The sequence below is a fragment of the Sardina pilchardus genome, chromosome 11, assembly GCF_963854185.1.
Source record: "Sardina pilchardus chromosome 11, fSarPil1.1, whole genome shotgun sequence".
Lineage (NCBI taxonomy): Eukaryota > Metazoa > Chordata > Actinopteri > Clupeiformes > Clupeidae > Sardina > Sardina pilchardus.
In genome coordinates, this window is record NC_085004.1 from 7,663,431 (window position 1) to 7,686,367 (window position 22,937).

The window sequence follows — 22,937 nt, forward strand, 5'->3', positions numbered from 1 at the left end:
CCCAAGTGGATGGTTTTATTGTTTGCATGCCCACGCCTGCCAATGTCTGGACTGTGTGACTCACTCTAGTGCAACCAGTGCCCGCTCGTTAGGCCCACATATAAGAAAGCCGTGCCATTGGGCTACAGCTGATTCATTGCACGCTAAAAAAATGAAGGTGCTCAAATGGTTCTTTAAATCTCTGGATGGTTCCATGGAGAGTCAAAACGTGTTGAACCATTACGTCAGAGGTGCATTCAGATTTGGCAAACAGTGGCGAATGTTTGTGGTGAACATGTTTCCTTTGAACAGTTGAATTTGAACGATTCCATTCTAACAGTAAATTTATGTCCAGTTCCACTGTGTGTTCGTGGAGACCTACTGTTTGCGATTGTTCGCCTATGTTTGCGAACTTGAATGGACCTCAGGTTCTTCACATTGGAAATGGTTCTTCAGAGCCTCAGATCATAATGGGCTATAGGCCTATTATGACATTTTATTATGCCATTCATTAAATGGTTCTTTAAATAACTATGGCCTCGATGGTTCTTTGAAGCACTGAAAAAGGTTCTTCTATGGCATCACTCTGAAGAACCAATCCTGGCCCCATTATTTTTAGAGTGAGTAAATGTTGACTGGTTTCTCCTTAATAAACGGCACAAAGAATGCAGCAGCCATTTTGTTCGGCGCATCAGGCCGCTGATCAGGACCAAACCAGGGCCTCACCTGGCCCATCTGTCTCACCTGTTTCACCTGGCCCAAAGCCCTGCTGTTCAGGGACTCTTAACATCACACTCATAATGAGCTTCTCCAGGTGCAGCAGGATTTGGAAATGTACTTTGCCTTTCATTAACGGATAAATCCGGAGCTCTCTTTGCCTTCCGTTAACGGATAAATCTGGAGCTTCTTTTGTGAGGTAAAAAGTTTGGTCTGTTTTCCGCCTCTTTCTTGAGCCGGGTCGTACCGCCGGCCCAGATGTTCTGTGGGAAAGTAATAACCGAGCGGTCCAGTAAAGGCCTCCCCATGTCCCAGCGGGGCTGTTGCCTTGGCCCAGCGCCTCACGGCTGAGTGGCCATTTCCAATACCGCCTCCCTGCGAGCGCAGGAAACAAACACGACCCCCGTCGCTCCGGAAAAGACTAGAAGCCGCGGCCATGTCTCGGGCCCGAGGCAGCTCAGTGGCATTTGTTGATTCGCCCGTAGAACATGCCGCACTACTGCTGCCTCTGTGTGTGTGTGTGAGGCTGTGTTGGCGGCCTGCACAGTTTGGGCTGTTCTATGGAGGCTAAGTGCTCTGTGCTCTCATGAGCTATGGGGTGCTAATCGAGGTTAGTTCTTAGGAGTTGCCTGCGTTCTGGACTCGCCTGCCTTTATTGTTTTTCCCTCTCTCCTCTCTCTATCTGTGGTTCTCTCTCCCTGCCTCTTTCTCTCTCCCTCTCTCTACTTCCTCTCTCTCTCTCCCTGCTTCCCTCTCTCCCTCTTTCTCTACTCCCTCTCTCTCTCTCCCCGCCTCCCTCTCTCATCTCTCTCTCTGCTCTCTCCCTCCATTGCCTGTGTGTGTTTTTATTGCTTGCTCCAGCGTGGTGTTTATTAAAAAGCTCCATGCTGTCGCTCCCTCGTGTGCTGCTGTGGTGTGTGTGGCGTGCCGTGTCCTGGACTCCAGCCAGATCAGAGAGCCACGCCACGCCACGCCACGCCACGCCACGCCACGCCACGCCACGCCACGCGGAGGAGAGAGTTCCGATTGGCATCGCCGTGCCGACCCCCTGCCATCGGGCATATTTCATCATCGCTTGTTTTAATTAGGTCACATAGACATGGTCCCCATGGCAACCGAGTATGTGCATCTTAGCGGTTGGCTTTTCCATGGTCTGTGTGAGTGACTGTGTGTGTGTGTGTGTGTGTGTGTGTGTGTGTGCGCGAATTCATATGAAATATTTATAGGCCAATTTCTTTGTTGATGTTATTAAGGGGTTACTGTGGGGTTGGAGGGTGTTCATGTATGTGTGTGTGTGTGTGTGTGTGTGTATGTGCATGCAATGCATTTGTGTGTGTGTGTGTGTCGTGTGTGTGTGCATGTATGTTTTCATGTGTGTGTGTGTGTGTGTGTGTGTGTGTGTGTGCATGTATGTGTTTGTGTGTGTGTGTGTGTGTGTGTGTGTGTGTGTGTGTGTGTGTGTGTGTGTACATGTATGTGTTGATGCATGTATGTGTATACTGGGGCTGTCTCTCTTTCTCTTTCCTTCTCCCTCTTTCTATGACTAACTAACTTCTACCAAAGGCTATCTCTCTCTCCCTGTTTCTTTTTCTCTCTCTTTCTCTCTCTCTGTCTCCCTCTCGCTCTCTCTCTTTCTCTCTCTCCCTCTCTCTCTTCTCCTCATAGACTAGCTAACGGACCATCTGCTTGTGTCTGTAATCTGCACCATAGCGATGGGCCAGGGGAAGCCATTAGCCATTAGTAACGCTCAATTACTGAATTATGGACTTAATATCACTTGTCACTTTGAGTGTCATGATTAGAGGGGAGTGCAGTCTCAGGGTGAGGGAAGAAAAGAAGTCATTCATGGTGTGTTATCATATCAACATATCATCATGATAGAGCTACACCTGCCACTACATCACTGCATCTACCGGATCCAACCTGTTTGTTTTGTTTTGTTTTATTCTGAAATACACTCGACGTGAGTCACCTAAGTGCATGTTGCAACTGGAACTCTTGATTTTTGATTCAAGTAAAATGAAGTGGCCACTGATTGTCAGATATCTACATGAACATATAGTTTATTCCTATGTTTAATTTGGCCCATGTGTCTGCATTCCAGTTAAAGGAGAATTGCGGTGATTTATCACATACTGTAGCTCTCTGTTTCTCCTGTGTGTGTGTGTGTGTGTGTGTGTGTGTGTGTGTGTGTGTGTGAACTGCGGAGAATTACGGTGATTTATCACATACTGTAGCTCCCTGTGTCTCCAGGTCACCGAGTACTGTGGGTACGAACCCCCCCCCCAAACAATCGGACCTACAGTAGCTTGAGTTGCTGCAGACAACAGCTAGAGCTGCCAGGCAGCTGCAGTGCTACACTATGGGGGCATGAACATGGGGGCTCATGAACATGCCCCGAGAGTGTGACATCGAGAAACAGAGATCTATGTGAGAAATTGCTGGAATTCTCCTTTAACTGATCAGAATGTTCGACTGCAGACTGCAGACTTCCTTTAATGAACCACTGGAACGTTTCTGGTGAGGCAAGAACTTCCTCTGTGAGGGAACAGATAATACTACCGCCAGTAATAAAGAGATTTTCCCACAATTCTTAAGGCACTTTTTTTCCCCACCGCAATTAAAGTGGTATCAGGCTGCATGTAAATCTTGCGTTGTCAGGACATTAGGCTCGCTCTCTCTGCTAATTACATCCCAGTGTCCTCTGCTCTGCATCTCCTAATGGCCACTTTAGTTAAAAACACAATAGAGTTTCAAACGCAGCAAAGAGATTGAAAACAACTCGATCGCTCAGCTAATGCTGACAAGCACAATCCTTTCACATGTTCGTAACAAAGTTTCCTCGTTGCGGAGTTGGTGTGTGAGTTACAGTAGGTTCTAAATGGATTCTGGATGAGTGATGAGAGTGGAGCAGTATTTGATTGATTGATGTGTTGTTTTTCTCATCATGAATATGTGACTGGCTGGCCCACTGCTGTGAGAGGGAAGGGTGAAGGGTTCGGTGACGGGAAGCTGATCAGAACATGTCCCTGTTCTGAGGATGCTTCAGTATCTGACTTGTTTTGATTGGTTACTTATGCATATGCTGTAGTTGCAGTCACAAGGATGAGTTCATGTGGGGTCTATTGCATGATTCTCATAGACATTCCAGACATGCAGTATACTAGAGAGCCTGAGGAAATGCTACCCTGGAAATAATATAATATAATAATGCTCAGCGTTGGCAAGAGTATGGTGCACCAATATAAGCCATCACATTACTGTCCTCCTGCCCATATGTGACTGTCTTATGTTTGCATCTATATGCCTGAGGGCCCTGTGCTGCCTCGCACATCTTAGCATGAGATGCACCATGGGAAATATTACTGTGCATGTAAAATGCACAGACATGTCTAACTCCCCATCGGATCTACGCCAGATGAGCGGTGGATTACGGCCGCATCAGGGCCAGATGAGCGTCGGATTACAGCCGCATCAGGGCCAGACTTGCTGCCGAGGCTGATGCGATCTGGGAAATGTATGCTCCACGACTAGAGGCATCAGGAGGGATGTTGGAGATGTTAGTGGAACACAACCCCTCTGGCAAAATGGAGAGGAAAAAATAAAGCAACGATAAAAGCTCTCCTCCTCCTCCTCTCTGAGCCATCCCATAATGAGCAACATGGGGACGCTCCAAGAGGCAGAGTGATATCGCCATGGGAACCATCGGTTATAGAATAGAATAGACAAACATAATAAAACAGAATTGATATTTATACATTCATACCTTACATTCTGTAGAAAAGAATAGGGTAACACTTTACTTGACGGGTTCGTTCATAACACATTCATAACAGCTGTCATGAACTGCACATGAAGCATTCATGACTGTTTCATGAAACAAGACTCAACATTCATACCAACCCTTTCATGAATGTGAAAGACAAAACGTCAAAAACTTGTCAAAATAAAAGTCCAACAATCGCAAAGCAGCATTGCTGTCTTTTTTGTTTTAGCCAACCTGATCATGTCACATCTTAGTCAACAGAGTAGTCCAGTGTCCAGGAGTATGTCGTTTTTAGAATTTAGTCTGTTTGTTTATTTTATGATAGTTACATCTGAAGAATGCATAATTGTCTACACCAATGACTATATATAGATATATAAAACAGGAATTTCCAACCATTCAGAGGTCCACAGATGGTCAGTATTCACTTCCCAGTATGATGAATACTTCACAACTCGTATAGTAAAGTGACATTTGAAGTAGACTTCATAAAATATTCATGAGATGTTTACAAACGCTGGAGAGGATTCATAATTCACCCTGTATATGGATTACTAGATTGTTGGACTTTTATTTTGACAAGTTTTCGTCGTTTTGTCTTCCACATTCATGAAAGGGTTGGTATGAATGTTGAGTCTTGTTTCATGAATCAGTCATGAATGCTACATGAGCAGTTCATGACAGCTGTTATGAATGTGTTATGAATGAACCCGTCAAGTAAAGTGTTACCAAGAAGGGTTATTTCTACAAAAGGGAGAACACATTCAAGCAAATGAACATGGTCATGTGAGTCTGGAGATGTGTCTGTAAAGAGCTCTTCTGACCGAGTCAGTGTGACTGGAGGAGATGTGTCCGTGAAGAGCTCTTCTGACCGAGTCAGTGTGACTGCAGGAGATGTGTCTGTAAAGAGCTCTTCTGACCGAGTCAGTGTGAATCTGGAGAGATGTGTCCGTAAAGAGCTCTTCTGACCGAGTCAGTGTGACTGGAGGAGATGTGTCCGTGAAGAGCTCTTCTGACCGAGTGTGAATCTGAGGAGATGTGTCCGTAAAGAGCTCTTCTGACCGAGTCAGTGTGACTGGAGGAGATGTGTCCGTAAAGAGCTCTTCTGACCGAGTCAGTGTGAATCTGAGGAGATGTGTCCGTAAAGAGCTCTTCTGACCGAGTCAGTGTGACTGGAGGAGATGTGTCCGTAAAGAGCTCTTCTGACCGAGTCAGTGTGACTGGAGGAGATGTGTCCGTGAAGAGCTCTTCTGACCGAGTCAGTGTGAGTGGAGGAGATGTGTCTGTAAGGAGCTCTCGAGACCAGTGTCAGAGTCAGTGTGCTTCTGAGCTGACCTGTTTTAAGCAGTGTTGCGATCACCCTACTTTGGACAGGATCTGTTACAGAGGTCTGCGATAAACACAGGAAGAGCTCAATGCCTAATTTAGCGTGAACACAATACTCACTCTGAGCCATTTGATCTGACCCCTCTAACGAGATCTCTAACGGCCTTCCTGGTAAATAACACTGGTCCTGATATCTGGCCCTTGGAGGAAAACACACGATGCTTTACATCATTGGGGGGTCATTATTCTAAATAGAAGTCTTAGAAACAAATAGAATCTCTAGAAACAATTTGTAGGATTCTAAACTGCTTAGGGCATTTGATGTTTTATACAGTATGTCATTCTCTTTTGTTATCTCTCTCCCTCTCTCTGTCACATATTCATCCCCCTCTCTCTTATATATGCTAATTTATATACACAATGTACAAGTGTCCTAAAAATTATTATGGAACTAGCACAAACCTTCATCATCAAGGACATCTCTCTCTTTCTCTCTCTCTCTCTCTCTCTCTCTCTCTCTCTGTCTAATTTTCTTTCTCTCTTCCTCTCTGTCTAATGCACACACAAACACACACACACACACACTCTCCACAGCAAATAGACATGACTATGTAGAATGTGAATGTAGTGTGTGTCTGCGTGTGTCTATGCGCTGTATGAAACCTCTCACATTCAAACCCACCCACATACTGTCACAGCCAGGACCTCTTTCGCCCACACACACTTCCCCTCCTAGAGAGAGAGAGACAGAGAGAGAGAGAGAGAGAGAGAGAGAGAGAGAGAGAGAGAGAGAGAGAGAGAGAGAGAGATGGAGAGAGACAGAGTGAGACTATATCCAGACACTCTCACAGCTGAATTAATTATCTGAGCAACTTCTCGCCCTCTCCAATCATGATGACAAAAGGAACAAAGACGATTCACATGATATGTAGTGTCCTGATCAGCGATTCGACTATGACGGAGCATAAAATATGTTGGCCATATCTGTTCACCAGTTTTAGCTCCGCAGCAGAGCCCAGGGCTAGAATTTATGCTGTGGACAGATCCATTATCTACGCCTCTCTTAAACTGTGCTCTTCTGCCGTCCGCGCCACTTCAACAGCCAGACTCACAGCACAGCAAGGTCGAGAGACTATTCAGCAGACTCAAAGGCGGTTCCGGCCCGGGTCTGATGCAGGTCGGAACCAGAACCGGACTCGGCCCACAGCAGCACTGCTGCTGTCATCGGGGAAGCAAAAACATTTCAGCCCTTATCGGCATCAGACGCTGAGGCGGAAACGTTTGCTCCCCGGCCGACCTGACTATTTCATTTTCCCACTTTGATCTTGAAAGGTCAAAAAGTAGACGCAGTTATCACAAGCTCCTCTTCAGGGACAGGGAAAGATAGTTCAGCTCACAGATATTTTAAAGTCACGTGTTTAGGCTTGCTTCTCCATATCTGATAAAGAAAGTGTGTTACTAATCTCAACTATATTACATAACTGAAAAAGAAGGGTTTGCTTTTCGAAAAGAAAACTCAGAATCAAGTTGTGCACCCACATCTTCTCACTGCAGTAAGTGTAATGTCAGTTTGGGAGTAAGCAGAGGTCCCACTACAGTATGTCCTGGTCATCCATCACTAGAGCTGAAGACAGCCTCCTAGTGTGAGCACTTTGTCCCTGTCATGTTAGTGCAGGAGACTCATAGTGACATAAGTGTCAGATTTACAGATTTGGTGTTTGTAGGATCGATGATTCGTTTTTCACTGGAGTACTGCAAACGTTATTCTTCAGGTAGGCTAAGTAGCATTCGTTGTGTCTTGAACCTCTTCAAGTAAGTAGGACATCAAATAGTTCTCTAAGGGGCGTTATGGCACTACAGCGGTTCTGACCTCAGGCCTGAGAACACTCCAGAGTATTCATCTTGTGTGTTTGTTTAGGGCAGGTCTGACTACGCTTCAGAGTATTCATCTCGTGTGTTTGTTTTGGGCTGGTCTGACCACTCTTCAGAGTATTCATCTCCTGCGCGTGTGTTTGTTTGGGGCAGGTCTGACCACACTCCAGGTGGTGCTGGACACAGCAGCGGAGCGCAAATGGCACGTGACGGCCATCAACGTGGGCAACATGAAGGACGAGCGCAAAGACGAGGCCTACCGCTCGCTCTTCCAGGACCTGGAGACCAAGCAGGAGAAGAGGGTCATCTTGGACTGTGAGCAGGACAAGGTCAAGGATATCATGGAACAGGTACAGCTCTCTTCCTCTTCCTCCTTTTCTTCCTCTCTGTTTAAGTATCGGCTGTTGTAGCATTCGTGCAGGTATAGAGCTGTGTAAGAAATGATCCGCACTTACGCAACATCCTATGCTGACAGATGCTACACTAGCACCCCTGTGCTACACTAGCCGCTGTGCTACACTAGCTTCTATGCTACATTAGCTCCTATGCTACACTAGCTTCTGTACTACAGTAGCTCCTGTGTTATACTAGCACCCTTGTACTACACTAGCTCCTGTGCTACATTAGCTTCTGTGCTACACTAGCTGCAGTGCTACACTAATCCCTGTGCCACACTAGCTCCTGTACTACACTAGCTCCTGTGCTACACTAGCCCATGTGGCCTTCAGCCTCTGGGTTTGCCCACCTCCTATGTCAGAGGAGATTTGAGTCCTGTGCTGGACTGTACCTTACACAATATATATTACAGCCCCGCCACACCAAGTTTGCATTTGAAGCACCCTGTTCACAGAGGGTAAAAATGGTATAGAAAATTGGTCTGTATACACTGCCATAATGTCTGGTGTAGCCAGACTATTACACAGCGAAGATAGATGAGGAATTTTCTCTGAAACTTTGAAAACGCAGGCAAATGTTTCTACCTGAATTTGTTAAAGAATACATCATAAAATGTTATGTCTGTGTGTGTCCTCTCTGTTGTGTGATTGGATCGCATATGCAAATGCTGATGCTGTTGGTAAAGTCAGCTCAGCCATTTGTAAAAGTACTTAATTTTTTGCTGAACCATAGACATGAATAAATATCTGTTTTCGTCAGTTCCTTTCATTGGAGAAAATTGTTATTAGGTTAGACAGCAAATATATTTTGAAGGGCTCTCCGCTCCAGTTGTTATGTAAAGACAAAGAAATGTTTTTGGATTGGGGGCTTTGATTAGTTACAGTGCATGAAAATGCACTGTACTGTTCTTCCTAGGCTTTTTCTTATTACAGTGCATGAAAATGCACTGTACTGTTCTTCCTATTCTTCTTATTAGAGTGCATGAAAATGCACTCTACTGTTATCCGACATCTTCTTATTACAGTGCATGAAAATGCACTGTACTGTTCTTCCTAGGCTTCAACTTCTTATTATTACAGTGCATGAAAATGCACTGTACTGTTCTTCCTATTCTTCTTATTACAGTGCATGAAAATGCACTGTACTGTTCTTCCTATTCTTCTTATTATTACAGTGCATGAAAATGCACTGTACTGTTCTTCCTAGGCTTCTTATTATTATTCCACTACTTCTTCTAACGCTCGCAATTCAGCTTGAACTGTTTAACGTAGAAACTTGATTCAAACTTTGCTACGTAGGTCTTACTTAGGAGACCTGTGGAATATATTTTTCAACTTTGTAACTTTTATACTTTTTAAACTATGAATTAAAAACTATTAAACATTTCCCCATAGACTTAACATTGCTCATTATGACATCACGGCAGCAATTAGAATGTTACGCCAGGTGGCCAGTCCAGGTGCAGCAGCTCTCTCTCTCTCTCAGGCTACATACACTGGCTCTCTTAAGACTAGCCAGTTAAATTGATTACACCTGTATCTGTATCCACTACTCTCAGTAGAGAGCTGTGTCTCTCCAGTCTACAAGAATATAAGGCACATTTCATCCAACTTTCTATCCATTCATCTTCTTCAGACCATTCACTCATCCACCCATTAAACTGTCTATCAACATCTATTAAACAATCTGCCTATCAACATCCATTAAACTCTCTGTCTATCAACATTAATTAGACTATCTACATTCAACTTTTAAATGATTTACTCTGTCTCAGGCTTTAAGCACACTCTCTCTTAAAGCCTACCTTACATTGCCAGACTTTGCAAAGATTTGGAAAAGATTTTTGAAAAACTACAGTCTCAGACCCTCTCACATCTAGAGACAATTCATTGAGTTTTTAGTCACAGGCCAGTCTCAGATTAGGATTTTGCAAAGACTGTGGGTCACTATTTACAAGACTGCTGCTAGATTCCTTCAAATTATTTCCATCGTGCAATAGGCTACACGTCATCATTCACAGGAAATCACATGATAGCCTACTCATATCAAAGTATTTTTTTCGCGTTTCTGCAGCATTGTTTGATGTGTGACATAACTAACAGATATAGAGTTGTTCTGTCACGTAGAACAGCCGACTAATAAATTATAAGAAATGAAATAACAAATAATCATAAAGGCTACAGCTGTCGCCTATTTTGCCCCTTCCTGTTTCATGTTCGCGCAAGGTTACTATTGGTTTTTAATGTTCACGTCACTATTTGCATGAGCCACGACTGAAAAGACTTCCGATAATATCAAACATGTTTGATATTGTCGTAACGGCAAAACTAGAAAAAGACTGACTCCGACGGACTTAAAACAGCTAAGATTGGCACCTTACACTAAACGATTTAGATGACGGGAGCGCGCTGCGATTTCAGTACAACTCCCAAGATTTCCGCCCGATTGTGGAAATTTAGTCGCCGACTGTTAAAACAGACCAAAATCGTGCAATGTAAGCCAGCCTTAAGACTAGCCAGTTAAATTGATTACACCTGTATCAACTACTCTCAGAGAGCTGTATCAGTGTCTCTCTTAACAAGAATATAAGGCACATTCCATCCAACCTTCTATCCATTCATCTTCTTCAGACCATTCACTCATCCACCCATTAAACTGTCAATCAATATCTATTAAACAATCTGCCTATCAACATCCATTAAACATTCTGTCTATCAACATTAATTAGACTATCTACATACAACTTTCAAAGTATTTACTGTGGGTGCCTCTCAAGCAGCGTTTATATGTCCTCCCTCGCTCCTCGATCCTCAATGATCTACATAAAGAAAGATAGAAGAAGGGCTAGACTATCCCATTGTTGCCGCTCCATCATTCTTTATGTAGATCAGTGAGGATCGAGGAGCGAGAGAGGACGCGTAAACGCTATATGAGAGGCACCTTCTGTCTCAGGCTTTAAGCATACAATCTCATTTAGACTACAGATTCTGTTTCACTACTTCCTCTGTCCACAACTGTTTCAAAATAAAGGTCCTCACTGCAATAATACACTATTAAATCATTTAACCATTGTAACTACTCAACTATTTAACTGTTCAACCATTCCAACTGTCAGTTATCAACTATGCCTCCAGTCAACTACACGAAACCTCCATGTACCTAGCAATCAACATACCAACCATTAAAATTAAGCGTTTATGACCGTTTCCATAGCAACCAACATGATTATGCTGCAGTAACTTCTTGCTTCCTGATAGTGGCCACCATGGATACCCTAGCAACAAATGTTTCAAAATAAAAGTCCTCACTAGCAAGTTAGCTAGTTAGCATGGTTAGCCTAGTTAACATTGTTAGCATAGTTAGCATTTTTAACATAACTGCAAAAAACATCTAACTAAGTTAGCTAATCAACCTGGTTAACATTGTTAGCAATTTTAGCATAGTTAGCATTTTTAGCATTATTGCTAGAAATCATCAGTTAAGTTAGCTAATCAACCTGGTTAGCATTGTTAGTTTAAGTTAGCATCGTTACCATAGTTAGCATTGCTAGCATAGTTACCATTTTTAGCATAACTGCAAGAAATCATTAGCTAAGTTAGCTAATCAACCTGGTTAACACTGTGAGCATAGTTAGCATAGTTAACATTTTTACCATTACTGCATGAAATCAGTAGCTAAGTTAACCAATCAACCTGGTTATCATTGTTACCATAGTTAACATTTTAACATGAATAGAAATCAGCAAATCAAAATGTTTCAGCTTTAAACTGTCTACCTTCACACTATCAACTCTCTGTAAACTATGCAACCACCATATTTACCCTAGCTACACCTTAGTAACCATATCTACATTATCTATCTATTTTTGCATTTCATGCACTGGTAATTCCTTGGAATTGCATTTCTAGTTATTATTAAACTTCTTCTTCTAACGCTCGCAATTCAGCTTCAACCGTTTAACGTAGAAACTTCATTCAAACTTTGTTGCGTAGGTCTTGCTTATGCCATATGTGCTTTATATTTTTCAACTTTGTAACTTTTATACTTTTTAAACTATTAGTTAAAAACTATCACCATTTCCCCCATAGACTTAACATTGCTCATTATGACATCACGGCAGCAATTAGAATGTTACCCCAGCTGGTCAGCCACCTGGGCACCAACTGTCAGTTTCTCTCAGGCTCCTCTCTGAAGACTACATATTCTGTTCCCCTGTATCCTCTGCGCACAACAGTATCAAAATAAGTCCTCCTAATTCCATCCAACTTTATATCCATTCATCTTCTTCAAACCATTCACTCATCCACCCATTCTAAACAGTCTGCCTATCAACAACATCAATTAGACGCTCTACATTGAACTTTTAAACAATCTACTCTGTCTCAGGCTGGCTCTCTTAAGACTAGCCAGTTAAATTGATTACACCTGTAGCCTATCTGTATCCACTACTCTCAGTAGAGAGCTGTGTCTCTCCATTCTACAAGAATATAAGGCACATTCCATCCAACATTCTATCCATTCATCTTCTTCAGACCATTCACTCATCCACCCATTAAACTGTCTATCAACATCTATTAAACAATCTGTCTAACATCCATTAAACTCTCTGTCTATCAACATTAATTAGACTATCTACATTCAACTTTTAAATTATTTACTCTGTCTCAGGCTTTAAGATATTCTGGCTCTCTTAAGACTAGCCAGTTAAATTGATTACACCTGTGTCAACTACTCTCAGAGAGCTGTATCAGTGTCTCTCTTAACAAGAATATAAGGCACATTCCATCCAACCTTCTATCCATTCATCTTCTTCAGACCATTCACTCATCCACCCATTAAACTGTCAATCAATATCTATTAAACAATCTGCCTATCAACATCCATTAAACATTCTATCTATCAACATTAATTAGACTATCTACATACAACTTTTAAAGTATTTACTGTGGGTCCTTCTCAAGCAGCGTTTATATGTCCTCCCTCGATCCTCGATCCTCAATGATCTACATAAAGAAAGATAGAAGAAGGGCTAGACTATCCCATTGTTGCCGCTCCATCATTCTTTATGTAGATCAGTGAGGAGCGAGAGAGGACGCGTAAACGCTATGAGAAGCACCTTCTGTCTCAGGCTTTAAGCATACAATCTCATTAAGACTACAGATCCTGTTTCACTACTTCCTCTGTCCACAACTGTTTCAAAATAAAGGTCCTCACTGCAATAATACACTATTAAATCATTTAACCATTGAAACTACTCAACTATTGAACTGTTCAACCATTCCAACTGTCAGTTATCATCCACTATGCCTCCAGTCAACTACATGAAACCTCCATGTACCTAGCAACCAACATAGCAACCATTAAAAAGTGTTTATGACCGTTTCCATAGCAACCAACATGATTATACTGCAGTAACTTCTTGTTTCCTGATAGTGGCCACCATGGATACCCTAGCAACAAATGTTTCAAAATAAAAGTCCTCACTAGCAAGTTAGCTAGTTACCATGGTTAGCATAGTTAGCATTGTTAGCATAGTTAGCATTTTTAGCATAACTGCAAAAAATCATCAACTAAGTTAGCTAATTAACCTGGTTAGCATTGTTAGCAAATTTAGCATTGTTAGCATAGTTAGCATTTTTAGCATTACTGCTAGAAATCATCGGTTAAGTTAGCTAATCAACCTGGTTAGCATTGTTAGCATTGCTAGCATAGTAAGCATTTTTAGCGTAACTGCTAGAAATCATTAGCTAAGTTAGCTAATCAACATTTTAACATGAATAGAAATCATTAGTTAAGTTAGAACTGGAACGTTTCATCTTTAAACTGTCTACCTTCACACTATCAACTCTCTGTAAACTATGCAACCACCATGTTTACCCTAGCTACACCTTAGTAACCATATCTACATTATCTATCTATTTTTGCATTTTCATGCACTGGTAATTCCTTGGAATTGCATTTCTAGTTATTATTATTAAACTTCTTCTTCTAACGCTCGCAATTCAGCTTCAACCGTTTAACGTAGAAACTTCATTCAAACTTTGTTGCGTAGGTCTTGCTTATGCCATATGTGCTTTATATTTTTCAACTTTGTAACTTTTATACTTTTTAAACTATTAGTTAAAAACTATCACCATTTCCCCCATAGACTTAACATTGCTCATTATGACATCACGGCAGCAATTAGAATGTTACCCCAGCTGGTCAGCCACCTGGGCACCAACTGTCAGTTTCTCTCAGGCTCCTCTCTGAAGACTACATATTCTGTTCCCCTGTATCCTCTGCGCACAACAGTATCAAAATAAGTCCTCCTAATTCCATCCAACTTTATATCCATTCATCTTCTTCAAACCATTCACTCATCCACCCATTCTAAACAGTCTGCCTATCAACAACATCAATTAGACGCTCTACATTGAACTTTTAAACAATCTACTCTGTCTCAGGCTGGCTCTCTTAAGACTAGCCAGTTAAATTGATTACACCTGTATCTGTATCCACTACTCTCAGTAGAGAGCTGTGTCTCTCCATTCTACAAGAATATAAGGCACATTCCATCCAACATTCTATCCATTCATCTTCTTCAGACCATTCACTCATCCACCCATTAAACTGTCTATCAACATCTATTAAACAATCTGTCTATCAACATCCATTAAACTTTAAATTAAACATTAATTAGACTATCTACATTCAACTTTTAAATTATTTACTCTGTCTCAGGCTTTAAGAGTACTCTGGCACTCTTAAGACTAGCCAGTTAAATTGATTACACCTGTGTCAACTACTCTCAGAGAGCTGTATCAGTGTCTCTCTTAACAAGAATATAAGGCACATTCCATCCAACCTTCTATCCACTCATCTTCTTCAGACCATTCACTCATCCACCCATTAAACTGTCAATCAATATCTATTAAACAATCTGCCTATCAACATCCATTAAACATTCTGTCTATCAACATTAATTAGACTATCTACATACAACTTTTAAAGTATTTACTGTGGGTCCCTCTCAAGCAGCGTTTATATGTCCTCCCTCGCTCCTCGATCCTCAATGATCTACATAAAGAAAGATAGAAGAAGGGCTAGACTATCCCATTGTTGCCGCTCCATCATTCTTTATGTAGATCAGTGAGGAGCGAGAGAGGACGCGTAAACGCTATGAGAGGCACCTTCTGTCTCAGGCTTTAAGCATACAATCTCATTAAGACTACAGATCCTGTTTCACTACTTCCTCTGTCTACAACTGTTTCAAAATAAAGGTCCTCACTGCAATTATACACTATTAAATCATTTAACCATTGAAACTACTCAACTATTGAAATGTTCAACCATTCCAACTGTCAGTTATCATCAACTATGCCTCCAGTCAACTACATGAAACCTCCATGTACCTAGCAACCAACATAGCAACCATTAAAATTAAGTGTTTATAACCGTTTCCATAGCAACCAACATGATTATACTGCAGTAACTTCTTGTTTCCTGATAGTGGCCACCATGGATACCCTAGCAACAAATGTTTCAAAATAAAAGTCCTCACTAGCAAGTTAGCTAGTTAGCATAGTTAACATTGTTAACATAGTTAGCATTTTTAGCATAACTGCAAACAATCATCAACTAAGTTAGCTAATCAACCTGGTTAGCATTGTCAGCAAATTTAGCATTGTTAGCATAGTTAGCATTTTTAACATTACTGCTAGAAATCATCGATAAGTTAGCTAATCAACCTGGTTAGCATTGTTAGTAAAGTTAGCATTGCTAGCATAATTAGCATTTTTAGCTTAACTGCTAGAAATCATTAGCTAAGTTAGCTAATCAACATTTTAACATGAATAGAAATCATTAGTTAAGTTAGAACTGGAATGTTTCATCTTTAAACTGTCTACCTTCACACTATCAACTCTCTGTAAACTATGCAACCACCATGTTTACCCTAGCTACACCTTAGTAACCATATCTACATTATCTATCTTTTTTAGCATTTTCATGCACTGGTAATTCCTTGGAATTGCATTTCTAGTTCTTCTTCTAACGCACGCAATTCAGCTTCAACCGCTTAACGTAGAAACTCCATTCAAACTATGTCGCGTAGGTCTTACTTACGCGATGTGTGCTTTGTATTTTTCAACTTTGTAACTTTTATACTTTTTAAACTATTAGTTAAAAACTATTACCATTTCCCCCATAGACTTAACATTGCTCATTATGACATCACGGCAGCAATTAGAATCTTATGCCAGGTGGCCGGCCACCTGGGCACCAACTGTCAGTTTCTCTCAGGCTCCTCTCTGAAGACTACATATTCTGTTCCCCTGTATCCTCTGCGCACAACAGTATCAAAATAAGTCCTCCTAATTCCATCCAACTTTATATCCATTCATCTTCTTCAAACCATTCACTCATCCACCCATTCTAAACAGTCTGCCTATCAACAACATCAATTAGACGCTCTACATTGAACTTTTAAACAATCTACTCTGTCTCAGGCTGGCTCTCTTGAGACTAGCCAGTTAAATTGATTACACCTGTATCTGTATCCACTACTCTCAGTAGAGAGCTGTGTCTCTCCATTCTACAAGAATATAAGGCACATTCCATCCAACATTCTATCCATTCATCTTCTTCAGACCATTCACTCATCCACCCATTAAACTGTCTATCAACATCTATTAAACAATCTGTCTATCAACATCCATTAAACTCTCTGTCTATCAACATTAATTAGACTATCTACATTCAACTTTTAAATTATTTACTCTGTCTCAGGCTTTAAGAGTACTCTGGCTCTCTTAAGACTAGCCAGTTAAATTGATTACACCTGTGTCAACTACTCTCAGAGAGCTGTATCAGTGTCTCTCTTAACAAGAATGTAAGGCACATTCCATCCAACCTTCTATCCATTCATCTTCTTCAGACCATTCACTCATCCACCCATTAAACTGTCAATCAATATCTATTAAACAATCTGCCTATCAACATCCATTAAACATTCTGTCTATCAACATTAATTAGACTATCTACATAAAACTTTTAAAGTATTTACTGTGGGTCCCTCTCAAGCACCGTTTATATGTCCTCCCTCGCTCCTCAATGATCTACATGAAGAAAGATAGAAGAAGGGCTAAACTATCCCATTGTTGCCGCTCCATCATTCTTTATGTAGATCAGTAAGGAGCGAGAGAGGACGCGTAAACGCTATGAGAGGCACCTTCTGTCTCAGGCTTTAAGCATACAATCTCATTAAGACTACAGATCCTGTTTCACTACTTCCTCTGTCCACAACTGTTTCAAAATAAAGGTCCTCACTGCAATAATACACTATTAAATAATTTAACCATTGAAACTACTCAACTATTGAACTGTTCAACCATTCCAACTGTCAGTTATCATCCACTATGCCTCCAGTCAACTACATGAAACCTCCATGTACCTAGCAACCAACATAGCAACCATTAAAATTAAGTGTTTATGACCGTTTCCATAGCAACCAACATGATTATACTGCAGTAACTTCTTGCTTCCTGATAGTGGCCACCATGGATACCCTAGCAACAAATGTTTCAAAATAAAAGTCCTTACTAGCAAGTTAGCATGGTTAGCATAGTTAGCATTGTTAGCATAGTTAGCATTTTTAGCATGACTGCAAAAAATCATCAACTAAGTTAGCTAATCAACCTGGTTAGCATTGTTAGCAAATTTAGCATTGTTAGCATAGTTAGCATTTTTAGCATTACTGCTAGAAATCATCGGTTCAGTTAGCTAATCAACCTGGTTAGCATTGTTAGTAAAGTTAGCATTGCTAGCATAATACGCATTTTTAACGTAACTGCTAGAAATCATTAGGTAAGTTAGCTAATCAACATTTTAACATGAATAGAAATCATTAGTTAAGTTAGAACTGGAACGTTTCATCTTTAAACTGTCTACCTTCACACTATCAACTCTCTGTAAACTATGCAACCACTATGTTTACCCTAGCTACACCTTAGTAACCATATCTACATTATCTATCTATTTTTGCATTTTCATGCACTGGTAATTCCTTGGAATTGCATTTCTAGTTATTTTTCCTCTAACGTTTTTGTGCGCGCAATTCAGCTTCAACCGTTTCACGTAGAAACTTCATTCAAACTGCGCTGCGTAGGTCTTACTTAGGTGACTTCAGCTATGTATTTTTCAACTTTGTAACTTTTATACTTTTTGAACTATTAAATAAAAACTATTAAAATTCCCCCCATAGACTTAACATTGCGATTATGACATCATAATAGGGCAATTAGAATCTTATGCCAGGTGGCCAGTCCAGCTGCAGCAGCTCTCTCTCTCTCAGGCTTTAAGCATACAATCTCTCTGTGAAGACTACATATCCTTAAACTGTTTCCTCTTTCCACAACCGTTTCAAAATAAAAGTCCTCACTGCAATAATACACTATCAAATCATTTAACCATTGAAACTACTCAACTATTTAACTGTTCAACCATTCCAACTGTCAGTTATCATCAACTATGCCTCCAGTCAACTATATGAAACCTTCATGTACCTAGCAACCAACATAGCAACCATTAAAATTAAACATTTATGACAGTTTCCATAGCAACCAACATAATTTTACTGCAGTTACTTCTTTATTCCTGATAGCGGCCACCATGGATACCCTAGCAACAAATGTTTCAAAATAAAAGTCCTCACTAGCAAGTTAGCTAGTTAGCATGATTACCATAGTCAGCATTGTTAGCATTTTTAGCATAACTGCTAGAAATCATTAGCTAAGTTAGCTAATTAACCTGGTTAGCATTGTTAGCATAGTTAGCACTGCTAGCATAGTTAGCATTTTTAGCATAACTGTTAGAAATCATTAGCTAAGTTAGCTAATCAACCTTGTCAGCATTTTTAACATAGTTGGCATTATTAGCATAGTTAGCATTTTTAACATAACTGTTGGAAATCATCAACTAAGTCAGCTAATCAACGTGGTTAGCATTGTTAGCATAGTTAGCATTGTTAACATAGTTAGCATTTTTTGCATTACCGTTAAAAATCATTAGCCAAGTTAGCTAATCACCTTGGTTATCATTATTAGCATAGTAAGTATTGTTAGCATGGTTAGCATTGTTAACAAAACTGCTAGCAAACATGACCTAAGTTAGCTAAGCAATCTGATTAGCATATTAGCATTATTAACATTAAACATCCATTTAACTATATCTATTGGCATCCATTTAAAATGATTTACCTATCAACATCAATTAAACTATCGGTCTGTCAACATTCATTATATTATCTTTTTATCAACAGCTTTTAAGCTATTCACATTTAATTTTAGACTGTCTATCTTCGCACTATCAACTTTCGTAAACTAAGAAACCACCATGTCTACCCTAGCAACACCTTAGTAACCATATCTACATGATTTATCTGTACATTTTTGCATTTTCATGCACTCGTAATTTCCTTGGAATTACATTCTCTAGTTAGAGTGCATGAAAATGCACTCTACTGTTATCCGATTTATTCTTATTACAGTGCATGAAAATGCACTGTACTGTTCTTCCTAGGCTTTTTACAGTGCATGAAAATGCACTGTACTGTTCTTCCTATTCTTAAACTTCATCTTCTTATTATTCTTCTTCTAACGCACGCAATTCAGCTTCAACCGCTTAACGTAGAAACTCCATTCGAATTTTGTCGCGTAGGTCTTACTTACGCGATGTGGGCAAAGTATTTTTCAACTTTGTAACTTTTATACTTTTTAAACTATTAGTTAAAAACTATTACAATTCCCCCCATAGACTTAACATTGCTCATTATGACATCACGGCAGCAATTAGAATCTTACGCCAGGTGGCCGGCCACCTGGGCACCAACTGTCAGTTTCTCTGGCTTTAAGCATACATTCTCTGTGAAGACTACATATCCTGTTAACTGTTTCCTCTGTCCACAACTGTTTCAAAATAAAAGTCCTCACTGCAATAATACACTATTAAATCATTTAACCATTGAAACTACTCAACTATTGAACTGTTCAACCATTCCAACTGTCAGTTATCATCCACTATGCCTCCAGTCAACTACATGAAACCTCCATGTACCTAGCAACCAACATAGCAACCATTAAAATTAAGTGTTTATGACCGTTTCCATAGCAACCAACATGATTATACTGCAGTAACTTCTTGTTTCCTGATAGTGGCCACCATGGATACCCTAGCAACAAATGTTTCAAAATAAAAGTCCTCACTAGCAAGTTAGCTAGTTAGCATGGTTAGCATAGTTAGCATTGTTAGCATAGTTAGCATAGTTAAAATTTTTAGCATAACTGCTAAAAATGATTAGCTAAGTTAGCTAATCAACCTGGTTAGCATTGTTAGCATAGTTAGCATTGTTAGCATAGTTAGCATTTTGAACATTTCTGTTAGAAATCATTAGTTAAGTTAGCTGATCAATCTGGTTAGCATTGTTAACATAGTTAGCATTGTTAGCATTTTTACCATAACTGTTAGAAATCATTAGCTAAGTAAACCAATCAACCTGGTTATCATTGTTAACATAGTTAACATTTTAACATACCTTTTAGAAATCATTAGTTAAGTTACAACTGGAATGTTTAAGCTTTAAACTGTCTACCTTCACACATCAACTCTCTTTAAACTATACAATCACCATCTTTACCCTATTTACACCCTAGTAGCCATATCTACATCATCTATCTATACATTTTTTTTCATTTTCATGCACTGGTAATTCCTTGGAATTGCATTTCTAGTTCTTCTTCTAACGCACGCAATTCAGCTTCAACCGCTTCACGTAGAAACTCCATTCAAACTATGTCGCGTAGGTCTTACTTACGCGATGTGGGCAAAGTATTTTTCAACTTTGTAACTTTTATACTTTTTAAACTATTAGTTAAAAACTATTACAATTTCCCCCATAGACTTAACATTGCTCATTATGACATCACGGCAGCAATTACAATCTTACTCCAGCTGGTCAGCCACCTGGGCACCAACTGTCAGTTTCTCTCAGGCAATCTCTCTGAAGACTACATATTCTGTTCCCCTGTATCCTCTGTGCACAACAGTATCAAAATAAGTCCTCCTAATTCCATCCAACTTTATATCCATTCATCTTCTTCAAACCATTCACTCATCCACCCATTCTAAACAGTCTGCCTATCAACATCAATTAGACGTTCTACATTCAACTTTTAAACAATCTACTCTGTCTCAGGCTGGCTCTCTTAAGACTAGCCAGTTAAATTGATTACACCTGTATCTGTATCCACTACTCTCAGTAGAGAGCTGTGTCTCTCCATTCTACAAGAATATAAGGCACATTCCATTCAACATTCTATCCATTCATCTTCTTCAGACCATTCACTCATCCACCCATTCTAAACAGTCTGCCTATCAACATCAATTAGACGTTCTACATTCAACTTTTAAACAATCTACTCTGTCTCAGGCTGGCTCTCTTAAGACTAGCCAGTTAAATTGATTACACCTGTATCTGTATCCACTACTCTCAGTAGAGAGCTGTGTCTCTCCATTCTACAAGAATATAAGGCACATTCCATTCAACATTCTATCCATTCATCTTCTTCAGACCATTCACTCATCCACCCATTAAACTGTCTATCAACATCTATTAAACAATCTGTCTATCAACATCCATTAAACTCTCTGTCTATCAACATTAATTAGACTATCTACATTCAACTTTTTAATTATTTACTCTGTCTCAGGCTTTAAGAGTACACTCTGGCTCTCTTAAGACTAGCCAGTTAAATTGATTACACCTGTGTCAACTACTCTCAGAGAGCTGTATCAGTGTCTCTCTTAACAAGAATATAAGGCACATTCCATCCAACCTTCTATCCATTCATCTTCTTCAGACCATTCACTCATCCACCATTAAACTGTCAATCAATATCTATTAAACAATCTGCCTATCAACATCCACTAAACATTCTGTCTATCAACATTAATTAGACTATCTACATACAACTTTTAAAGTATTTACTGTGGGTCCCTCTCAAGCAGCGTTTATATGTCCTCCCTCGCTCCTCGATCCTCAATGATCTACATAAAGAAAGATAGAAGAAGGGCTAGACTATCCCATTGTTGCCGCTCCATCATTCTTTATGTAGATCAGTGAGGAGCGAGAGAGGACGCGTAAACGCTATATGAGAGGCACCTTCTGTCTCAGGCTTTAAGCATACAATCTCATTAAGACTACATATCCTGTTAACTGTTTACTCTGTCCACAACTGTTTCAAAATAAAAGTCTTCACTGCAATAATACACTATTAAATCATTTAACCATTGAAACTACTCAACTATTTAACTGTTCAACCATTCCAACTGTCAGTTATCATCCACTATGCCTCCAGTCAACTACATGAAACCTCCATGTACCTAGCAACCAACATAGCAACCATTAAAATTAAGCGTTTATGACCGTTTCCATAGCAACCAACATGATTATACTGCAGTAACTTCTTGTTTCCTGATAGTGGCCACCATGGATACCCTAGCAACAAATGTTTCAAAATAAAAGTCCTCACTAGCAAGTTAGCTAGTTAGCATGGTTAGCATAGTTAGCATTGTTAGCATAGTTAGCATTTTAGCATAACTGCAAAAAATCATCAACTAAGTTAGCTAATCAACCTGATTAGCATTGTTAGCAAATTTAGCATTGTTAGCATAGTTAACATTTTTAGCATTACTGCTAGAAATCATCGGTTAAGTTAGCTAATAAAATTTAGCATTGTTAGCATAGTTAACATTTTTAGCATTACTGCTAGAAATCATCGGTTAAGTTAGCTAATCAACCTGGTTAGCATTGTTAATAAAGTTAGCATTGCTGACATTATTAGCA

General features: G+C 40.0%; 1 protein-coding gene across 1 annotated transcript in view; it reads left to right on the top strand.

The window, feature by feature from the left end:
* LOC134095610 (glutamate receptor 2-like) overlaps positions 1-22,937 on the top strand; it is a 44,138-nt gene that overhangs the window by 1,326 nt on the left and 19,875 nt on the right. Inside the window, exon 2 of the mRNA XM_062549235.1 lies at positions 7,814-8,010. Within this exon, the coding sequence (XP_062405219.1) occupies positions 7,814-8,010 (197 nt within the window). The remainder of the gene's footprint in view (positions 1-7,813; positions 8,011-22,937) is intronic.